The 21864-nt window shown below is 38.6% G+C and overlaps 1 protein-coding gene across 1 annotated transcript in view; it reads right to left on the reverse strand.

The window, feature by feature from the left end:
- Positions 1 to 21864, reverse strand: part of NEK10 (NIMA related kinase 10) — a 290322-nt gene that overhangs the window by 252159 nt on the left and 16299 nt on the right. The window contains exons 2-3 of the mRNA XM_018038472.1: positions 16437 to 16560; positions 16120 to 16180 (exon numbers count right to left, since the gene is read on the reverse strand). Coding sequence (XP_017893961.1) covers positions 16120 to 16180; positions 16437 to 16510 — 135 coding nt within the window. The 5' untranslated portion in view covers positions 16511 to 16560. The remainder of the gene's footprint in view (positions 1 to 16119; positions 16181 to 16436; positions 16561 to 21864) is intronic.

The raw sequence follows: 21864 nt of genomic DNA on the forward strand, positions 1-21864 counted from the left end.
GAATCCAAAGAGACTTCCACCAAGACCTACCATAATCAAAAATGGCAAAAAAATTTAAGAGAATGAGAAAATTCAAAAGGCAGCAAGAGAATATGGGAACCCCCATAAAGGCTATCAGCTAATTTTTCTGTAGAAATTTTATAGGCCGGGAGGGAGTGGTAGGTATATTTAAACAGCAGAAAAAGTAAGCATTTAAAACCTAGGATACTGTACCCAGCAAGGTTATCATTCACAACTGAAGAAAAGATAAAGAGCTTCTCAGACAAGTAAAAACTATCAGAGTTCATCAGCACTAAAAAGGCCATATAAGAAATATTAAAGGGTCTTCTTTAAGTGGAGAGAATAATTTAGAGGAAAGGAAAAAAATGCCACTAGTAAAAGCAGATATATAGTACAAGCTGTGGATCAACCACTTAATTAAGCAAGTATGAAGATTTGAAAAAAAAAGTACAATTAATTATAACTACTGTTATAACTGTTAAGGGATAAAAATAAAGATAACATTTAAAAAGACATAACATACAGGAGAGGAGAAAAAAACCCAGAGATTTTTTTTTTCCTTTAGAATATGTTTGAACTTAAATAACTATACTTTGAAACAAGTAGGTATAGTTATTCAGTTCAGTCACTATGTGGTGTCTGACTCTTTGAGACCCCATGGACTACAGCAAACCAGGCTTCCTGGTTCATCACCAACTCCTGGAGCTTACCCAAACTCATTTGCATAGAGTCAGTGATGTCATCCAACCATCTCATCCTCTGTTGTTCCCTTCTCCTCCTGCCTTCAATCTTTCCCAGCATCAGGGTATTTTCCAATAATTCAGTTCTTCAATTCAGGTGGCCAAAGTATTGGAGTTTCAGCTTCAGCATCAGTCCTTCCAATGAATATTCAGGACTGATTTCCTTTAGGATGGACTGATTGGATCTCCTTGCATTCCAAGGGACTCTCAAGAGTCTTCTCCAACACCACAGTTCAAAAGCATCAATTAGATCAAAAGCATCAAATATATCAAAAGGTATAGTTATAAGTCAGCATATATATAAACCCCATGGTAACCACAGATAAAAAACCTACAATAAGTGCACAAAAACAGGAAAGTTACACAAATATAATACTAAAGAAAATTGTAAAACCACAGGGAAAGAGACAAAAAGAAAACACAGAACTACCAAACTACCAAAAGTACACACCTATCAATAATCACTTTAAGAGTCAGTCAAAAGTGTCCCAACCAAAAGACATGGTGGGTGACAGGATAAAAATAAACAAGACCCATTTATATGCTGCTTACAAGAGATGCATTTCAGAGCTACAGAAACCAATAGACTGAAAGTGAAGGAATGGAAAAATATTTCATGCAGATGAAAATGACAAGAAAGCTGGGGTAGCAACATTCATATTATACAAAGTAGAGTTCAAAACGAACTATAACAAAAGACAAAAAAGAGCATTATACAATGACAAATATAAGAAATGGATAAAAACTCATTAACATATATTTACCTATTACAGATGCTTACAAATATATAAAATATACTAACAGACATAAAAGGAGAAGTTAAAAATAATACAGTAACAGTAGGGAACTCTATCACCCCACTTACAACAACGGACAGTTCAACGAGACAGAAAATCAGTAAGGAAACAGTGGTCTTAATGACATTTTAGATCAGCTGGACTTAATAGATATGTATAGGACACTTCTCCTTGCTATTCTTTGGAACTCTGCATTCAGATGCTTATATCTTCCCTTTTCTCCTTTGCCTTTTGCTTATCTTCTTTTCTCAGCTGTTTGTAAGGCCTCCTCAGGCAACTGTTTTGCCTTTTTGCATTTCTTTTTCTTGGGGATGGTCTTGATCACGACTTCCTGTACAATGTCACAAACCTCCGTCCATAGTTCTTCAGGCACTCTATCAGATCTAATCCCTTGAATCTATTTCTCACCTACACTGTGTAATTGTAAGGGATTTGATTTAGGTCATATCTGAATGGTCTAGTGGTTTTCCCTGCTTCCCTCAATTTAAAGTCTGAATTTGGCAATAAGGAGTTCATGATCTGAGCACTCAGCTCCTGGTCTTGTTTCTGCTGACTGTACAGAGCTTCTCCGTATTTGGCTACAAAGAATATAATCAATCTGACTTCACTATTGACCATCTGGTTATGTCCATGTATAGAGTCTTCTCTTGTGTTGTTGGAAGAGGGTGCTTGCTATGACCAGTTCGTTCTCTTGGCAAAACTCTGTTAGCCTTTGCCCTGCTTCATTTTGTACTCCAAGGCCAAATTTGCCTGTTACTCCAAATATCTCTTGACTTCCTACATTTGCATTCCAGTCCCCTATGATGAAAAGGACATCTTTTTGGGGTGTTAGTTCTAGATGGTCTTGTAGGTCTTCATAGAACTGTTCAACTTCAGTTTCATCAGCATTTGTGGTTGTGGCATAGACTTGGATTACTGTGATTTTGAATGGTTTGCCTTGAAAATGAACAGAGATCATTCTGTCTTTTTTGACATTACACCCAAGTACTGCATTTCAAACCTTTTGTTGACTATGAAGGCTACTTCATTTCTTCTAAGGGATTCTTGCCCACAGTAGTAGATATCATGCTCATCCAAATTAGATTCACCCATTCCAGTCCATTTTAGTTCACCGATTCCTAAAATGTTGATGTTTACTCTGGGCATCTGCTGTTTGACCACTTCCAATTTACCTTGAGTCATGGACCTAACATTCCAGGTTCCTGTGCATTATTGCTCTTTACAGCATTGGACTTTACTTCCATCACCAGTCACATCCACAACTGGGTGTTGTTTTTGCTTTGGCTCTGTCTCTTCATTCTTTCTGGAGTTATTTCTGCACTCTTCTCCAGTAGAATATTGGACACCTACCAACCTGGGGAGTTCACCTTTCAGTGTCATATCTTCTTGACTTTTCACACTGTTCATGGGGTTCTCAAGGCAAGAATACTGAAGTGGTTGGCCATTTCCTTCTCCAGTAGACCACATTTTGTCAGAACTCTCTACCATGACCTGTCCGTATTGAGTGGCCCTACACAGTTCAATGCAGAGTTCCAAAGAATAGCAAGGAGAGATAAGAAAGCCTTCCTCAGTGATCAATGCAAAGAAATAGAGGAAAACAACAGATTGGGGAAAGACTAGAGATCTCTTCAAGAAAATTAGAGAAACCAAAGGAGTATTTCATGCAAATATGGGCACAATAAAGGGCAGAAGTGGTATGGACCTAATAGAAGCAGAAGATATTAAGAAGAGGTGGCAAAAATACCAGAAGAACTATACAAATAAAGATCTTCATGACCCAGATAACCACAATGGTGTGATCACTCACCTAGAGCCAGACATGACTTCCTGGAATGCGAAGTCAAGTGGGCCTTAGGAAGCATCACTATGAACAAAGCTAGTGGAGGTGATGGAATTTCAGTTGAGCCATTTCAAATCCTAAAAGATGATGGTATTAAAGAACTGCACTCAATATGCCAGCAAATTTGAGGAAACTCAACAAAACTGGAAAAGGTCAGCTTTCATTCCAATCCCAAAGAAAGGAAATGCCAAAGAATGTTTAAAATACCACACAATTGCACTCATCTCACATGTTAGCAAAGTAACTCAAAATTCTCCAAGCCAAGCTTCAACAGTACATGAACTGTGAACTTCCAGATGTTCAAGCTGGATTTAGAAAAGGCAGAGGAACCAGAGATCAAATTGCCAGCATCCATTGGATCATTGAAAAAAGCAAGAGAGTTCCAGAAAAACATCTACTTCTGTTTTATTGATTATGTCAAAGCTTTTGACTGTGTGGATCACAACAAACTGTGGACAACTCTTCAAGAGATGGGAATACCAGACCACCCACCTGCCTCCTGAGAAATCTGTATACAGGTCAGGAAGCAACAGTTAGAACTGGTCATAGAACAACCAACTGGTTCCAAATTGAGAAAGGAGTATGTCAAGACTGTATATTGTCACCTTGACTATTTAACTTATATGCAGAGTACATCATACGAAATGCTGGGCTGGATGAAGTACAAGCTGGAATCCAAATTGGTGGGAGAAATATCAATAACCTCAGATACACAGATGATGCCACCCTTATGGCAGAAAGTGAAGAGCAACTAAAGAGCCTCTTGATGAAAGTGAAAGAGGAGTTAAAGAGCTGGCTTAAAACTCAACATTCATAAAAGTAAGATCATGGCATCCAGTCCCATCACTTCATGGCATATAGATGGGGAAACAACGGCAACAGTGACAGACTTTATTTTCTTGGGCTCCAAAATCACTGCAGATGGTGACTGCAGCCATGAAATGAAAAGATGCTTGCTCCTGGAAAGAAAAGCTATGACCAACCTAGACAGTATTTTAAAAAGCAGACATTACCTTGCTGACAAAGGTCCATCTAGTCAAAGGTATGGTTTTTCCAGTAGTCATGTATCGATGTGAGTGTTGGACTATAAAGAAAGCTGATTGCTGAAGAATTGACGCTTTTGAACTGTGGTGTTGGAGAAGACTCTTGCGAGTCCCTTGGACTGTGAGGAGATCAAACCAGTGAATTCTAAAGGAAATCGGTCCTGAATATTCATTGGAAGGACTGATACTCAAGCTGAAACTCCAGTGGTTTGGCCACCTGAATTGAAGAACTGACTCTTTGGAAAAGACCCTGATGCTGGGAAAGATTGAAGGTGGGAAGAGAATGGGACAACAGAGGATGAGACGGTTGGATGGCATCACCAGCTCGATCGTGACATGAGTTTGAGTAAGCTCCAGGAGTTGGTGATGAACCGGGAAGCCTGGTATGCTCATGGGGTTGCCAAGAGTCTGACACAACTGAGTGAACTGAGAACACTTCATCCAAAAACTGGAATATATATGATTTCCAAGTACACATGGAACATCCTCTAGGATAGATCATATACTAGGCCACAAAACAAATCTGAATAAATTTAAGAGGACAGAAATTGCATCAAGCATTTCTTTTCTAACCATAATGGCATGAAACTAGAAATACACTTGCAGAAAGAAAAATGGAAAAATAAGCACTGGAGACTAAAAAAATATGCTAATAAAATATTAATGGGTCACTGCAAAAAAAAAAAAGAGGAAATCATAAAATACTTTGAGAAAAATGAAAAACACACACACACACACACACACACACACAAATTTCCAAAATCTATACAGGATGCAGCAAAAGCAGATCAAAGAGGAAAGTTTATAGTGATATAGGTTTACCTCAAGAAACAAGAAAAACTCACATAAACACCCTAATTAGTCATCCATAGGAATTAGAAAAGGAAGAAGGAAGAAGGCCCAAGGAAATAATAAAGATCAGAGAGGAGATAAATAAAATAGCAACCAAAAGAAAGAAAACATCAATGAATCTAAGGGCTGTTGTTTGGAAAGATAAAATTGATAAGCCTGTAGCTAGATTCACCAAGAGAAAAGAGAGAGGATTCTAATAAACAAAATAATAAATAAAACAGGAGAAATAACAACCTATATTAAAGAGACAGAAAAATCCCAAGAGAATATTTCAGACAGTTATGTGCCAAAAATTGGAAAACCTAGAAGAAATGGATATATTTATACAAATATGCAATCTTCTAAGATCAAATCAGGAAATAGACAATCTGAATATACAGATCACTGGCAGTGAAATTTAATTAATAGTTTAAAAATCTCCCAGCCAACAAAAGTCCAGGACCAAGCAGGTTCACAGGAGAATTCTATTAACACCAAACTTACAAAGAAGATCTAATGCCTATCCTTTTCAGTCTATTCACAAAGATTGAAGAGGAGGGGACACTCCCAAATTCATTCTATAGGGCCACCATTATTCTGATACCAAAAATAGACACTCCAAAAATAAAGAAAGAAAGAAACTACTGGCCAATATCTCTGATGAATATAGGTGCAAAAATTTTCAACAAAATATTAGCAAAGTAAGTTCAATAATACATAAAACTGTTATACACCATGATCAACTTGGATTCATCCCAAGGTCACAAGGAAATACACAAATCAACTTATGTGGCACATCTCATTAACAAAAGGAAGTATAAAAATTGTATGATCACCTCAGTAGACTCAAGACTCAGAAAAAAGCATTTGAAAAATAACATATATTCATGATGAAAATTCTCATCAAAGTTGGTATAGGGTACATATCTCAACATAAATAAAGAACTTATATAACAAACTCACACCTAACATCATACTCAATGATGAAAAACTGAATGTTTTTCCTCTAAAATCATGAAAAAGACAAGGGTGCCCACTCCCTTCACCTGCATTTAACCACAGTAATCAGACAAGAAAAAGAAATAAAAGGCATCCCAATTGGAAGGGAAGAATAAAACTTTCAGTATTTGCAGATAACATTATTTATATATATATATATATGTATATGTATGTGTGTATATATATATATATATATATATATATATATAAAGACCTTATGGTTTCCAACCAAACACTATTAGAACTAATACATGAATTCAGTAAAGTTTTAAGATATAAAATTAATATACAAAACTGTTGCTTTCCTATACACTAATAATGAACTATTAGAGAAAGCAAAAAAAAAATCCCATTTATAATTGCATCAAAAAGAATAAAATACCTAGAAATAAATTTAACTAAGGAGGTAAAAAACCATTACTCTGAAAACTGCAAGATACTGATGAAGGAAATTAAAGGCAAAGAAATGAAAAGATATGCTATGTTTGTGGATTGTAAGAATTAATACTGTTAAAATGCACTTATTACCCAAGCAATCTACGATTTAGTGGAAAATGAAAGGGAAAGTAGCTCAGCTGTATCCAACTCTTTGCGATTCCATGGGCCATATATTCCATGGAATTCTCTAGGCCAGAATACTGGAGTGACTAGCTGTTGTTCCCTTCTCCATGGGATCTTCCCAACCCAGGAACTGAACCCAGGTCTCCCACATTACAGGCAGATTCTTTACCAGCTGAGCCATCAGGGAAGCCCCTTGTGGGAATTCCATGGACTCTATGGTCCATGGGAGTCATAAAGAGTTGGACATGATTCAGTGGAATCCCTATCAAAGTACCTATAATATTTTTCACGGATCTAGAAAAGATAATCCTAAAATTTATATGGAACTATAAAATACCCTGGATAGCCAAAGCAATGTTGAGAAAAAAAGAAAAAGAACAAAGCTGAAGGGATCATAGCCCCTGACTTAAGATGATACTACAAAGATACAACTAATCAAAGTAGTATGGATGGGGGTTGAAGATGGTGGAAAAGCAAGATGTGGATCATCTTCCTCCTCACAAATACATAAAAAATACATCTGCCTGTGGAACAACTCCTACAGAACAGCTGCTGAACACTAGCAGAAGACCTCAGACTTCCAAAAAGGGAAGCTAAACTTCGCATAAAGTGGTAGGAAAAGGGCATGAAAATAAAGATACAAAGAAAAAGGGACGGGTCCTGTACCATGGGGAGTTAGCTGTGAAGGAGGACAAGTTTTCACACACTTGGAAACCCCCCCACAGATGGGGACAAGGGGAGTTTTGGAACCTCAGAGGGGAGTGCAGCAACAAGTACACAGAAGACAAAGCACAGAGAATTTGGCACAAAGATCAATGCCAATTGGCATCTCCCAGCAGAGAAGTTGTTTGGACACCCACCACAGAGAGTCAGGGCTGGGTGCTGAGGCTCAAGCTTTGGGAGACCGACCCCAGGGAGAGGACTGGGGTTGACTCCTATGAAGGACTGGGGTTGACTCTGCCTCCCTCTGAGGGTACTAGTACAATGCAAGTCAGGGAGTCCAGGGGAAAGCCTGGATCTACCAAAAAGGCAAGAGACCATTGTCAAAGGGACCCTCAGACTCCTGGGGACCCTCTAACTCCACAGGCTCCCAGCCTGCACGACCCAGCCTTCACAAGTGGGATGAGTTGGCTGTAGTCTATGACCCCAGAGATGGGCACACCTGCAAATGTGGGGTTTTCTGTTGGGGTTTTGTCTGTCTGTTCTTTTTTTTATTAGTAGTAGTTTGGTTTGATTTTCCCCTATTCTTTCTTTTTCCCTTCTGTGCTGTGTGACTTGTAGAGTCTTGGTGCTCCAGCAAGGGGTCAGGTCTGAACCTCCAAGGTGGGAGACCCAAGTCCAGGATGTTGGATCACCAGAGGACTCCCAACCCTATGGAATACTAATCAGCAAGAACTCTCCCAAAGGCCTCCATCTTAACACTAAGACCTGGCCCCACCCAAAGGTCAGCAAGCTCCAGTGCTGCATGCTCCACACCAAACAACTAGCAAAACAGGAACACAATTGTACCCATTAGTAGACAGGCTGTCCAACATCATACCAAGGTCACAGACACCCCATAACATACCACTGGGCCCAACACTGCATTTAGAGAGACAAGGTCCAGCTTCACCCACCAGAACACAGGAACTAGCCCCCCTCCTCCAACCAAGTCCAACCCCACACTCTGAGGGTGGACTCCACAAGAATAACTACAACCTTACAGCTTGTGGAAAGGAGACCCCAAATGCAATATATTAAACAAAATGAAAAGACAGAGAAACATGCAGCAGATGAAGGAGCATGGTAAAAACCACCAGACAAAACAGGTGAAGAGGAAATGGGAAATCTACCTGAAAAATAAATCAGAGTAATGACAGTTAAGATGACTCAAAACCTTGTAAATAAAATGGAGGCACAAATACACAGAATGGAGACATGGATTGAGAAGATACAAGAAACATTTAAGAACCTAGAAGACTGTTCTATACATCTGTGTCTCTTTTGCTGTCTCGCATATAGGGTTATCGTTACCATCTTTCTAAATTCCATATACATGTGTTAGTATACTGTACTGGTGTTTTTCTTTCTGGCTTACATCACTCTGTATAGAACAGTATTTTGGACTCTGTGGGAGAGGGAAAGGGTGGGATGATTTGGGAGAATGGCATTGAAACATGTATAATATCATATAAGAAATGAATCACCAGTCTAGGTTCGATGCAGGATACAGGATGCTTGAGGCTGGTGCACTGGGATGACCCAGAGGGATGGTATGGGAGGGAGGTGGGAGGGGGGTTCAGGATTGGGAACACGTGTACACCCGTGGCAGATTCATGTTGAAGTATGGCAAAACCAATACAATATTGTAAAGTAAATAAATAAATAAATAAAAGAGCCTAGAAGAAATAAAGAACAGAAAATCAACAATGAACATCATACTAACTGAAATAAAATTTTAAAAATACACTACAGGGATCAGTAGCAGAACAGATAAGTAAGCTGGAAGAGCGAAAGTTGAAAATAACTGAAGCATAGTAGAATATTGAAAAAAAAAGAATGAAAATAAATGAGAAGTCTCATAGACCTCTGGGACAACATTAAGCACACCAACATTTGAATTAGAGGGGTCTCAGGAGAAGGAAGGAGAAGGTGATGGCATCCCACTCCAGTACTCTTGCCTGGAAAATCCCATGGATGGAAAAGCCTGGTAGGCTGCAGTCCATGGGGTCGCGAAGAGTCAGACATGACTGAGCGACCTCACTTTCACTTTTCATTTTCATGCATTGGAGAAGGAAATGGCAACCCACTCCAGTGTTCTTGCCTGGAGAATCCCAGGGACGGGGGAGCCTGGTGGGCTGTCATCTACGGGGTCGCACAGAGTCGGACATGACTGAAGCGACTTAGCAGCAGTAGCAGTAGGAAAAGGAAAAAAAAAAAAGATATGAGAAAATATTTGAGGAGATTATAGTTGAAAACTTCCCTAGCAGGAGAAAATAAATAGCCACCCAATTCCAGGAAGCCCAGAGAGTTCCATACAGGATAAACCCAAAAAGAAACAAAGCAAGACACATATTGATCAAACTAACAAAAATTAAACACAAAGAATAAACAAGGGAAGAGCAACAAGGGAATACAAGGAAATCCCCATCAGGGTAACAACTGATCTTTCAGAAACTCTGCAGGCCAGAAGGGAGTAGCAAGCTATACTTAAACTGATGAAAGGAAAAAAACCTACAACCAAGATTACTCTACCCAGCAAGGTTCTCACTCAGATTTGGCATAGAAATCAAAAGCTTTACAGACAAGCAAAAGTTAAGAGAATTCACCACCAAACCAGCTCTATAACAAATGCTAAAGGAACTTCTCTAGATAGGAAACATAAGAGAAAGAAAAGACCTATAAAAACAAACCCAAATCAATAAAGTAAATGGTAATATATATCATATATAAAAATATTTTTCATATATAAAAAAATATATAAATCATATATAAAATAATTATCATATATATAATATATAAATCATATATATTATATATATCATATATATAAATGATTGTTATATATAAATGTATGCTACTGCTAAGTCACTTCAGTTGTGTCCGACTCTGTGCGACCCCAAAGACGGCAGCTCACCAGGCTCCCGTCCCTGGGATTCTCCAGGAAAGAGTACTAGAGTGGGTTGCCACTGCCTTCCCTAATGCATGAAAGTGAAAAGTGAAAGTGAAGTTGCTCAGTCGTGTCTGACTCTAATATATATATATATATATGTATACATATAATTATGTATTTATATATATCATATATTAAAATAATTATCTTAAATGTAAATGGATTCAATTCTCTAACCAAAAGAAACAGACTGGCTGATTGGATACAAAAACAAGACCCATATACATGCTGTCTGGAAACGGCCCATGTCAGATCTAGGGACACACAGAGACTAAGAGTGAGAGACTGAAGAAAGGAGAACCTATCAAAGGTACCGAGAAGAGCTAGCACCTCTCTTGCTCAAACTGTTCCAAAATTGCAGAGGGAGGAAAACTCCCAAACTCATTCTATGAGGCCATCATCACCCTGATACTAAAACCAGACAAAGATATCACAAAAAAAGAAAATTACAGTTCAATATCATGGATGAACCTAGATGCAAAAATCCTCAACAAAGTTCTAGAAAACAGAATCCAACAATACATTAAAAGGATCATACACCATGATTAAGTGGGGTTTATTCCAGGGATGCAAGGATTCTTCAATATACACAAATCAATGTGATATACCATATTAACAAATTGAAAGATAAAAACCATATGATAATCTCAATAGATGCAGAGAAAGCTTTTGACAAAACTCAACACCCATTCACAATAATAACTCTCAAGAGTGTAGGCACAGAAAGAATATATACCTGAACACAATAAAGGCCATAAATGACAAAATCACAGCAAATATCATTCTCAGTGGTAAAAACTGAAAGCACGTCCTCTAAGATCAAGAACAAGACAACAGTGCCCACTCTCACCACTGTTATTCAACATAGCCTTGGAAGTCCTAGTCATGGCAACCAGAAAATAAAAAGAGATAGAAGGAATTCAGATTGGAAAAGAAGTAAAACATTCACTGTTTGCACATGACATGATACTATACATAGAAAACCCTGAAAATGCCACAAAAAACTACTAGAGCTAATCAATGAATTTAGTAATGTGGCAGGATATAAAATTAATACACATAAATCCCTTGCATTTCTATATACTAACTATGAAAAATCAGAAAGCTAAATTAATGAAACAGTCTCATTCACCATTGCAAAAAAAATAAAATATCTAAGAATAAACCTACCTAAAGAGACGAAAGACCTGTATGCAGGAAACTATAAGACACTGATGAAAGAAATTAAAGATGATACAAATAGATCGATAGATATATACCATGTTCTTGAACTGAAAGAATCAATATTGTCAAAATGACTATACTACCCAAAGCAATCTACAGATTCAATGCAATCCCTATCAAATTACCAAGGTAATTTTTCACAGAATTAGAACAAAAAATTTCACATTTTGTATGGAAACATAAATGACCCTGCATAGCCAAATCAATCTTGAGAAAGAAAAACAGAGTTGGAGAAATCAACTTCCCTGACTACAAATTATACTACAAAGCTACAGTCATCAAGACAGTATGATATTGGCACAAAACAGAAATATAAACCAACAGAACAAGATAGATAACCCAGAGATAAGCCTACATACTTGTGAGTACCTTATCTTTGACAAAGGAAGCAAAAAAATACAATGGAGAAAAGATAGCTTCAACAAGTGGTGGTGGGAAAACTGGAGAGCTATATGTTAGAATACTTTCTAACACCATACACAAAAATAAAGTATATGAAAGACTTACATGTAAGGCCAGAAACTACAAAAGCTCATAGAGGAAAACATAGACAGTACACTCTTTGTTAAAAATCACAGCAAGATTCTCTCTGACCCACTTCCTAGACTAATGAAAATAAAAAGGAATATAAACAAATGGGGCCTAATAAAACTTAGAAGCTTTTGCACAGCAAAGGAAACTATAAAGAAGATGAAAAGACTACCCTCAGAATGGGAGAAAATAATTGCAAACAAAGCAACTGACAAAGGGTTAATCTCCAAAATATAAAAGCAGCTCATATAGCTCAATATTAGAAAAACAACCCAATCAAAAAATGGGCAGCACCTAAACAGACATTTCTCCAAAGTAGACATACACATGGCCGATAAACACATGAAAAGCTGCTCAACATCACTCATTATTAGAGAAACGCAGATCAAAACTACAGTGAGGTGTCACCTCACATGAGTCAGAATGTCCATCATTAAAAAATCTACAAACAATAAATGCTGGAGAGGATGTGGAGAAAAGGTAATCCTCCTGCACTGTTGGTGGGAATGTAATCTGATACAGCCACTATGGAAAACAGTATAGATATTCCTTTAAAAACTAGAAATAAATCTACCATATGACCCAGCAATCCCATTATTGGGCATATACCCTGAGAAAACCACAATTCTAAAAGACACATGTACCCCAATGTTCACTGAAGCAATATTTACAACAGCTAGGACATGTAAGCAACCTAGATGTCTATCGACAGATGAATGGATAAAGAAGTTGTACTACATTTATAGAATGGAATATTACTCAGCCATAAAAAGGAATGCATTCAAGTCAGTTGTAGTGAAGCGGATGAAACTAGAGCCTCTTATACAGAATGAAGTAAGTAAAAACGAGGAAAACAAGTATCACATATTAACACGTATATGCGGAATCTAGAAAAATGTATTTATGAACTTAGTACAGAATGGACTTGTGAACACAGCAGGCAAGGTGAGCGTGGGACAAATTGAGAAAGTAGCATTGACATATATACACTATATGCGTAAAACAGATAGCTGGTGACAAGTCGCTAAATAGTACAGGGAGCCCAGCTTGGCGCTCTGTGATACCTAGAAGGGTGGGATGGGAGGAGAGGAGGAAGGCTCTGGAGGAAAGGGATATACATACAATTATGACTTATTTGCCTTGTTGTAAGGCAGAAACAAACACAAAATTGTAAAGCAATTTTCTACCAATTAATACATAAATAAAATTAATAAAAAATAGTATGTTGTTGGCACCAAAAGAGACACATAGATCAAGAACCCAGAAAAAAATCCACACACTTAAATGATCAATTAATTTATGACAAAGGAAACAAGAATATACAGTGGGGAAAAGACAGTCTTTCAGTAACTGGTGCTGGGAAAACTGAACAGGTACATGTAGAAGAATGAAATTAGAATACATTCGCTAATGAACTCAAAATAGATCAAAGATCTAAATGTAAGACTGGAAACCATAAAACTCCTAAAAACACTCTGACATAAATTGTAGCAATATTTTTTGGCTCTGTCTCCTAAAGGAAACGAAAAAAATAAATGGGACATAATTAAACTTAAAAGCTGTTGCACAGCAAAGAGAACCATCAACATAATTAAAAGACAACCTACTGAATGAGAGAAAATATTTGCAAATGATGATGGTCAGTAAAGGGTTAATATCCAATATATATAAACAGTTCATACAACTTCAATATTAAAAAAACTGGTTTAAAAAATGGGCAGAAGACCTAAATAGACATACTTCAAAAGAAGGCACACAGACAGCCAAGAGGCACATGAAAAGATGCTCGACCTTGCTAACGACCAGGGAAACGCAGATCAAAACCACAAGGAGATATCGTCTCACATCCATCCGAACGGCTCTCAGGACAAAAACAACAAACAACAAATGTTGGCAAGGATGTGGGAAAAAGGGAATAATGTTGGCAGGAATGTAAATCTGTACAGCCACCTTGGAAAACAGTATGGAGATTCTTCAAAAAGCTACAGACAGAACTACCATATGATAGAGAAATTCCACTCCTGGGTACATATCCAAGGAACATGAAAACATTAATTTGAAAAGCTACATACACCCTAATGTTTATTGTAGTATTATTTACAATAGCCATAGTATGGAAGCACCCTAAGCGTCCACCAACAGATTAATGTATACACACACACACATACACACACACACACTGCAATTCACTCAGTTGTAAAGGAAAATAAATATTGTCATTTGCAACAATATGGATGGTCCTAGAAATTATTATTCTTAGTGAAATAAATCAGAGAAAGACAAATACTATATGTTACCACTTTAATGTGGACTCTAAAAAAATGAACAAATGAATACAGTAAGTCCTCTATATATAAAGCTTCAAGCTGCAAACTTTCAAAAATGTGGATGTATGCTCGCATGTCCAGTCACATACAGCTATTTCACATGTCTGGCACACATTATCGCAGGTATGCATCTTCTACAAGCGGTTGTGCTTTTGTATAGTACTGTATAGGGGACAGTGATACAGTATCTTTATTTCAAGCCCAGGAAGTCTAGAAGCAAGTGTGAAAGCAGCAGTGATGTAGCCGGTACAACTGCACTTTTCAAGGTACTGTACTGTGTGATTTAAAATGTTTTCTTTTTGTGTGTTTGTTTTTTTATGTATTAATTGTGTGAAAAGTATTATAAACCTCTTGCAGCGCTGTACTATATAGCCAATTGTGTTAGTTGGGTACCTAGGCTAATTTCGTTGGACTTACGAACAAATTGGACTTATGAATGCATTCTGGGAACATAACTCATTCATTGAAGGAGACTTACTGTATAACAAAACAGAAACAGACTCATAGATACAGAGAATAAACTAGTGGTTACCAGAGGGGAGAGGGGAATGGAGAGGGGTGATATAGGCGTAGACGATTAAAAGGTACAACCTACTATGTATAAAACAAATAAGCTAATAGGCTATATTATACAGCACAGGAAATATAGCCAATATCTGAATATAAATCTTAAAAGATTTATGGGGTATAATCTTAAAAGAGTGAATCATTATGCTATACAACTGAATTTAATATAATATTGTTAATCAACTATAATTCAATAAAAAAATTTTTAATGCTATAGTTCTCTGGTAAGTTTAGTAGATACAACAAAAGCCAGTAGGGCTGCATTACCACATACGCTCATAAACAAATTTGCTTAAACAAGTTTACCACAGTAGACTTTGGAATCTCGCTCCCAGGGTTCACATCCCAGCTCTGTCATTTGCTAATTGACCATGCTAAATAAGTATCTGCTGTTTTTATTGCTATTAGCATTTCTGTGTTATTCCCCAGGTCTTCACGGATAGCCTCTAATCTCACACTTCTCCAAAGTCTTACAGAAGCTAAACCAAAAAAAGTCTAGAGATAAATTCAAATGGCAGTACCATTCTTTCCATTAAAAAAAATTAAAAATGCTATTGTAAAAATAGTCAAAACTCACTCCTTCATTTCCCCTATTTTTGGTGCGATATACTCTGCAGCCAGCGTCAAGAAGGGTGCTGTAGCAGTTGGGCAGCCTGAAAAGCAGGGCAGGGGAGAAGGAAAACGGGATGTACAGTGTTTTGGAGAAATCAACTCCCCTAGAGCTCTGCAGGGTCAGACACTGAGCATTCAACTGAAGAATGTATCCTTTCCATACTGATGCGTTTTGCAGGTTAGCACCAGGCATGAGAGCAGAGGAATGAAAATGCTGTGGTTGCATAGTCCTGCTTCCTGACCCTGAACCAGGTGAGGGAGAAACAACTGGAAGAAAGATGGAACACGTGAAAGAACAAAGGAAAATAGATGTATCGTTCATAAGATGTTAAATGGATCCTTTGGAAACGTGATTTCTCTGTCATTAATGGACGCGCATTCTTTGAAAACACTACCTGTTGCTTGCTTGATTGAACGTTCAAAAGGCACAGAAGTCTTTTAAGATCTGAATAGTCCCTAGGAGAAAGAATAGCACAGTGTCAACCGACAGGAGACTCTGGGTGAGCTAGTTGCGTTACCCACCAGTAACATGGACCCTTGCCACTTGGAGGCCTGCTTTTATAGACTGAAACATACAAACTAAACATCTCCTTAGAACTCTGGAAAAGGGCAAACATTTCAGTGAAGACTCTACCCCAGAGCAGCAGTTGTCAAGGATCTACACTGGGGTTGCTGGTCACGAATAATAAGCAAAAACTTAGTATGGTGTTACCTGGTGGTGACTCCTTGCTGTTTTTTATCAGTTGATTTTTCAGTGGCCTTCACTTTTTTGTCTTGATCAGGCATTGTAAACCATCAATGCCCCAGAATTAACATCGCATTCCTTTCAAAGTAAACTGGAAGGAAAAACTTTAGTTGGCTTGGGTGCTCCAAAATATTCTCAATTAATGCAAATCCACTTAAAACATTTATTTAAATTTGCACAAACTAACATTTACTTCTAATACAATAATAAAAATGTTAATATGAGTAACATTTACTATTTATCATTCAAAGGCCTCTGGATACATTTAGGGCATAGTAAAACACCCACTTATAATTATAGTAGTGAAAAGTGAGAGTGAGTTGCTCAGTCGTGTCTGACTCTTTGCAACTCCATGTATTGTAGCCTACCAGGCTCCTCTGTCCATAGGCTTTTCCAGACAAGAATTCTGGAGTGGGTTGCCATTTCCTTCTCCAGAGGATCTTCCCGACCAAGGGATCAAACCCAGGTCTCCCACATTGTAGGCAGATGCTTTACTGTCTGAGCCACAAGGGAAGTCAATTATAGTAGTACCTAAGCCTATATTTTCTGAGTCATTCTTGATTTCAAATATTCTGACTCATTACCCCAACAAGTACTTTTCTGCTTGCCAGGAAAAGTGTCCCACTGACCCTTTTATGCCATCTTACTTGTCTTTCTCAGTAAGTTTCCTTAACAGCATGCTGCTAGTTTAGGGAGCTCCTCTCTCAGTGTGGGTCATGTCCCTAAAAATTCCAGAGGAAGCTCCACCAAATGCATTGCACTTGCAAATGCATTACAGTGTCAAGAGCAACACACAAAATATCCTTGGGTTTCCAGAATGCCTAAAACTTTCAGGCTGAATCCCCACATGGGACAACTCCAGCCATAACCTCTTCTGCCAGAACTGGGCCAGACTTGCACAGTCCCTGAACTCACTTAAGCATCCTGATTAAAACAAGACAATGGGCTCACAATCAAAATAGAGTCACTCATGCTAACCCTGGGGTCAGCCAAACTAAATTACAATTTCAGCTCTTCCCAAAATGGAAACTTAAACTAGCCAATCAGGAATCTCCTGATTAGTGCTCGTTAGGTAAGCAGCCTGATAAAACCCTCCATCCTCTTTGGGAAAAGTAACGTTGCAATAACCAATCGGCTTTTTGACTAGTATAACTTTGTTCCTATCTTCTTCTGCCTATAAAAGTCTTTCATTTTGTACGGTTCCTTAGAGCTTCTTTCTATCTGCTAGATTGAGTTCTGCCCAGTTCATTAATTGCTGAGTAAAGCCAATAAGATCTTTAAAATGTACTCGATTGAGTTTTGTTTTTAACAATTCAGACAGTGGGGCATCCAGCCTGGGAATACAAGACAGTAGGCACCTCACTCTTCTGAATTAAGCTTTGTCATCATTGTGGTCACCCTTTCCTAGGATCTTATCAGGTGGTGCCTGCCTGCAATGCAGGTGACCTGGATTCAATCCCTGGGTCAGGAAGATCTCCTGGAGAAGGAAATGGCAACCCAATCCAGTATTCTTGCCTGAAAATCCCGTGGACAGAGAAGCCTGGTAGGCTACAGTCCATGGGGTCGCAAAGAGTCGGACACACCTGAGTGACTTCACTTTCCTAGGATAAGCTTTAACACTACTTTCCACCACTACTCAAAAGGTTAGTATGAGTTCAACAATGGAGAATAATTTATTTGTTAATAAAACCCTTTTGTAATCAATTTCTGATTAAGTTGTTTTCGTTTCCAGAATAGAAACCAAAAAATAGTTGTAGATACCCATACTTTCAATTACATGGAACATACAAAATTTTCCAGTTGTGCTTCAGTGCTAGTGCTTGACTTCAGAGTGTTTTTCAGGCATAAAAAAGTATGCATTGTTGTCCTATAATTGCATGCCTTAATGTATTATAGAATTGATGGTCAAAATCCAAGTGATTCAAAAGTACTTAGAGGCAGAAGGAATGTGCCAGTGGGTGTTTTACTGCAACAGAAATGAGCAAAATTCTGTAAAATTCATTTAATTCTGTAAAATGAACAAAGACAGTATATCTAAGGATTTAAAATTATTTTCCCAGTATAGTTGCATATTTGTGACAAATAGTCCATCTGGAATTGAGCTGAAGACCAAGGTTCTCATCACAGATGCACACCAAGCAAAGTACAATAACAGTATTTTAGGATTGTGCCCAGGACCTAAAGCCATGGGTTTATTCTTTCAAGAAATATTTATTGAATGTGTACTATGTTCAATCTCAGATTGAAAACTACTAAAGATAAAAGAGGCTATCTCAGATATAGGCTTCTACTACAAACAAAGAAAAACCCACTTAGGAACTTTAAACTATGTTTTGTGAGATATTCAGATAAAGATTTGTTTTAGCATCTGTTTAAAAGAAAGAAGAAAGGGAGTAATAAAGGGCAAGGTAGGGAGGGAAAAAGGAAGAATGAATGATCTGTACATAATTTTTCAACAGCAAAAGATCCAAATGCTTTTCATATATAAATATTAAAATGCCCCGAAAGTTCTAAAATAAATTAAAATCCAGTCAAAATAAATATAATCTAACTTCACCTTTCCTTCAAGAACAGAGGGAAAGTTCCATACAGATACACTGGCCTGTTGGCTTCAAACTCTGCTCAAACCATAGCTCCAGCCTGTTTTAGAAACAGGATGTAAAAGTCACAGTGATTAGCATGTGAAAATGTGTGGAAAAGCTCTTGGGCTTCTGAAGGTAGAGGACCACATCTGCCACAATCTTACTGCTAAATGTCTTGTCTTATTCTGTGGTTTAATCTCTGTGATTTTATTGACTGGTAGGTGAACAGGAAATAATCCTCTAATAGTTTTATCAGTTTAAAATTAGTTTCTACTCTGTGAACTGGAAGAGTGAAAATAGATAACTCTCTAGAAATGTTTCTCTTAATTAAATGGTAAACAAATTCACCAGAATCAGAAGAAACAGGCAATTGCCTTTAGGACAAAAAAGAAAATTCTTTCCACTTGGTGGCTGTTAAAATGGAAACTATTCTGAAAAAAAAAAAATTCAAGAAGTTGGAAATACTATAAGACATTTAATTTAATCCCTTATTTAATTAACATTATACCAAACACTATTTAGATAGCATCACAGACTCAGTGGACATGGATTTAAGCAAATGGTGGGAAACAGTGAAGAACAGGGCATCCTGGTGTGGCATAAAGTTGGACACGACTCGATGACTAAACAACAACGAGAGGGCTATAATTCAAAACTGAGGGGTGGGGAAAAGGGCGGTTCACATCTTAAGTCATTTTCTGGAAGCAAACAACTTTCTGAGTTAAGTGTTTCTCAGAGATGGGGTGAGGGCAAGAGTCCTGCAGGCAGAGTTCGCCTCAGAGCCAGCATCTAAACCTGAGGGAAGAGTGGTTGGTGTTGGGTCCTGAGGGAGATCCTAGCCTTCAGGGTAAGGGAACAGGGCCCTAGGGGGCATTCCTGGGACAGACCCCTCCCACATACCCTCTGCTGTAGCTCCTCTCTGAAGTACCTAGATAATAGCATTTGATGCACATTTCCTGAGTTGCTTTACAGATATTAAAACTACATAATAAAGAAGAAATTAACTAGCTGATGATGATAAGCACCTACTGGCACCTGAAGACTGATGATGCTAATGCTCTGTAACCTCACCATCAACCAACTATGACTATGTAGGAGCTGATCTCACACCCTGGGATCCACGGACTCCCCAACCTGGCCTTTCTACACACTGCTGTATTTAAAATGGATAACCAACAGGGACCTACTGTATAGCACATGGAACTCTGCAGGGTGTTATATGGCAGCCTGGATGGATACATGCATATGTATAATGGAGTCTTTTGCTGTTCACCTGAAACTATCACAATATTGTTTGTTAATTGGCTATATCCTGATACAAAATTAAAAGTTTAAAAATAAATAAAATAAAAATGCCTTGCTAAAAGGCATCAGGAAGTTCAGGTTTTTTGGACTCCTTGCTGGGCCCTGCAGGAAAGGCTGCACTGTCCTTCACCATAGCTTATTGTTTAGTTGCTCAGTCGTGTCCGACTATTTGCGACCCCACAGACTGCAGCATGCCAAGCTTCCCTGTCGTTCACTGTTTCTCAGTTTGCTCAAACTCAGGTCCATTGGGTCGGTGATGTCATCCAACTATCTCATCCTCTGTCGTCCCCTTCTCCTCCTGCCTTCAGTTTTTCCCAGCATCAGGGTCTCCTTCAATGAGTGGGCTTTTCACATCAGGTGGCCAAAGTATTGGAGCTTCAGTATCAGTCCTTCCAATGAGTATTCAGGATTGATTTCCTTTAGGATTGACTGGCTTGATCTCCTTACTGCCCAAGGGACCCTTAAGAGTCTTCTCGAACACCACAGTTAGAAAGCATCAATTCTTCAGCACTCAGCCTTCTTTATGATCCACTTCTCACATCCATACATGACTACTGGAAAAACCATAGCTTTGACTACATGGATATTTGTCATCAAAGTGATGTCTCTGCTTTCTAATACACTATCTATGTTTGTCATAGCTTTTCTTTCAAGGAGTAAGCATCTTTTAAATTCATGGCTGAAGTCATCATCTACAGTAATTTTGGAGCCCAAGAAAATAAAGTCTGTCACTGTTTCCATTGTTTCTCCATCTATTTGCTGTGAAGTGATGGGATAGGATGCCATGATCTTGGTTTTTTGAATGTTGAGTTTTAAGCCAGTGTTTTCACTCACCACAGCTAGATGTCAGTAGATTGGCTTTACTGTGCGTGGGCCAGTGGGCCTGAGTTTCGTTCTGTGACACAGGCACTGCTGACTGGGGCAAAGAGACTCCAGTAGCTTAAACAAAATTCTCCCGAAAAAGGTCCCAAAGCTGGCTGCTAGAAGCAAAACTCTGAAGCCAATACGTGGGCACAAACCATCCTTGGAGATGGGGACTCTGCAGACGTCCACATCCCCCACAGATCAGTGTGGTTGATGGGGATTCAAGGGCCAGGCTTCAGGAGCACATGGAGCAGAGGCGGGGGCCGTGGCTGCCAGCTGCCAAGCTAACACCTCTCCTGCTCAGACTGACTTCTCTGAGTCCTTCCAGGTCTCCCTTCTCCTCTGCCCACGGGCTTCTTTGGGTCATTCAGCCTCAATTCATATGTCCCTTCCTTGCTGAGGACTCCCCAGCAACCCATTCACCCCACACTCTCACCACTCCACCGTTTCAGCCCCTCATGGGGCTCATCGACATCAGAACTCCTAGCCAGTCAGTGGTTTCTGTGCCCCATGTGGGCAGGGACCACGTCCGCTTTATCCCCACACACCAGACAAACGGCACAGGGTAAGCACAGTGTGTGAAATCAGAAAGTATTTGTGCCACAATCTGTAACAAGTGGCTCAGGCATTTTTACCAAAGTTCA

The sequence above is a fragment of the Capra hircus genome, chromosome 22 (genome assembly GCF_001704415.2).
Source record: "Capra hircus breed San Clemente chromosome 22, ASM170441v1, whole genome shotgun sequence".
Taxonomy (NCBI): domain Eukaryota; kingdom Metazoa; phylum Chordata; class Mammalia; order Artiodactyla; family Bovidae; genus Capra; species Capra hircus.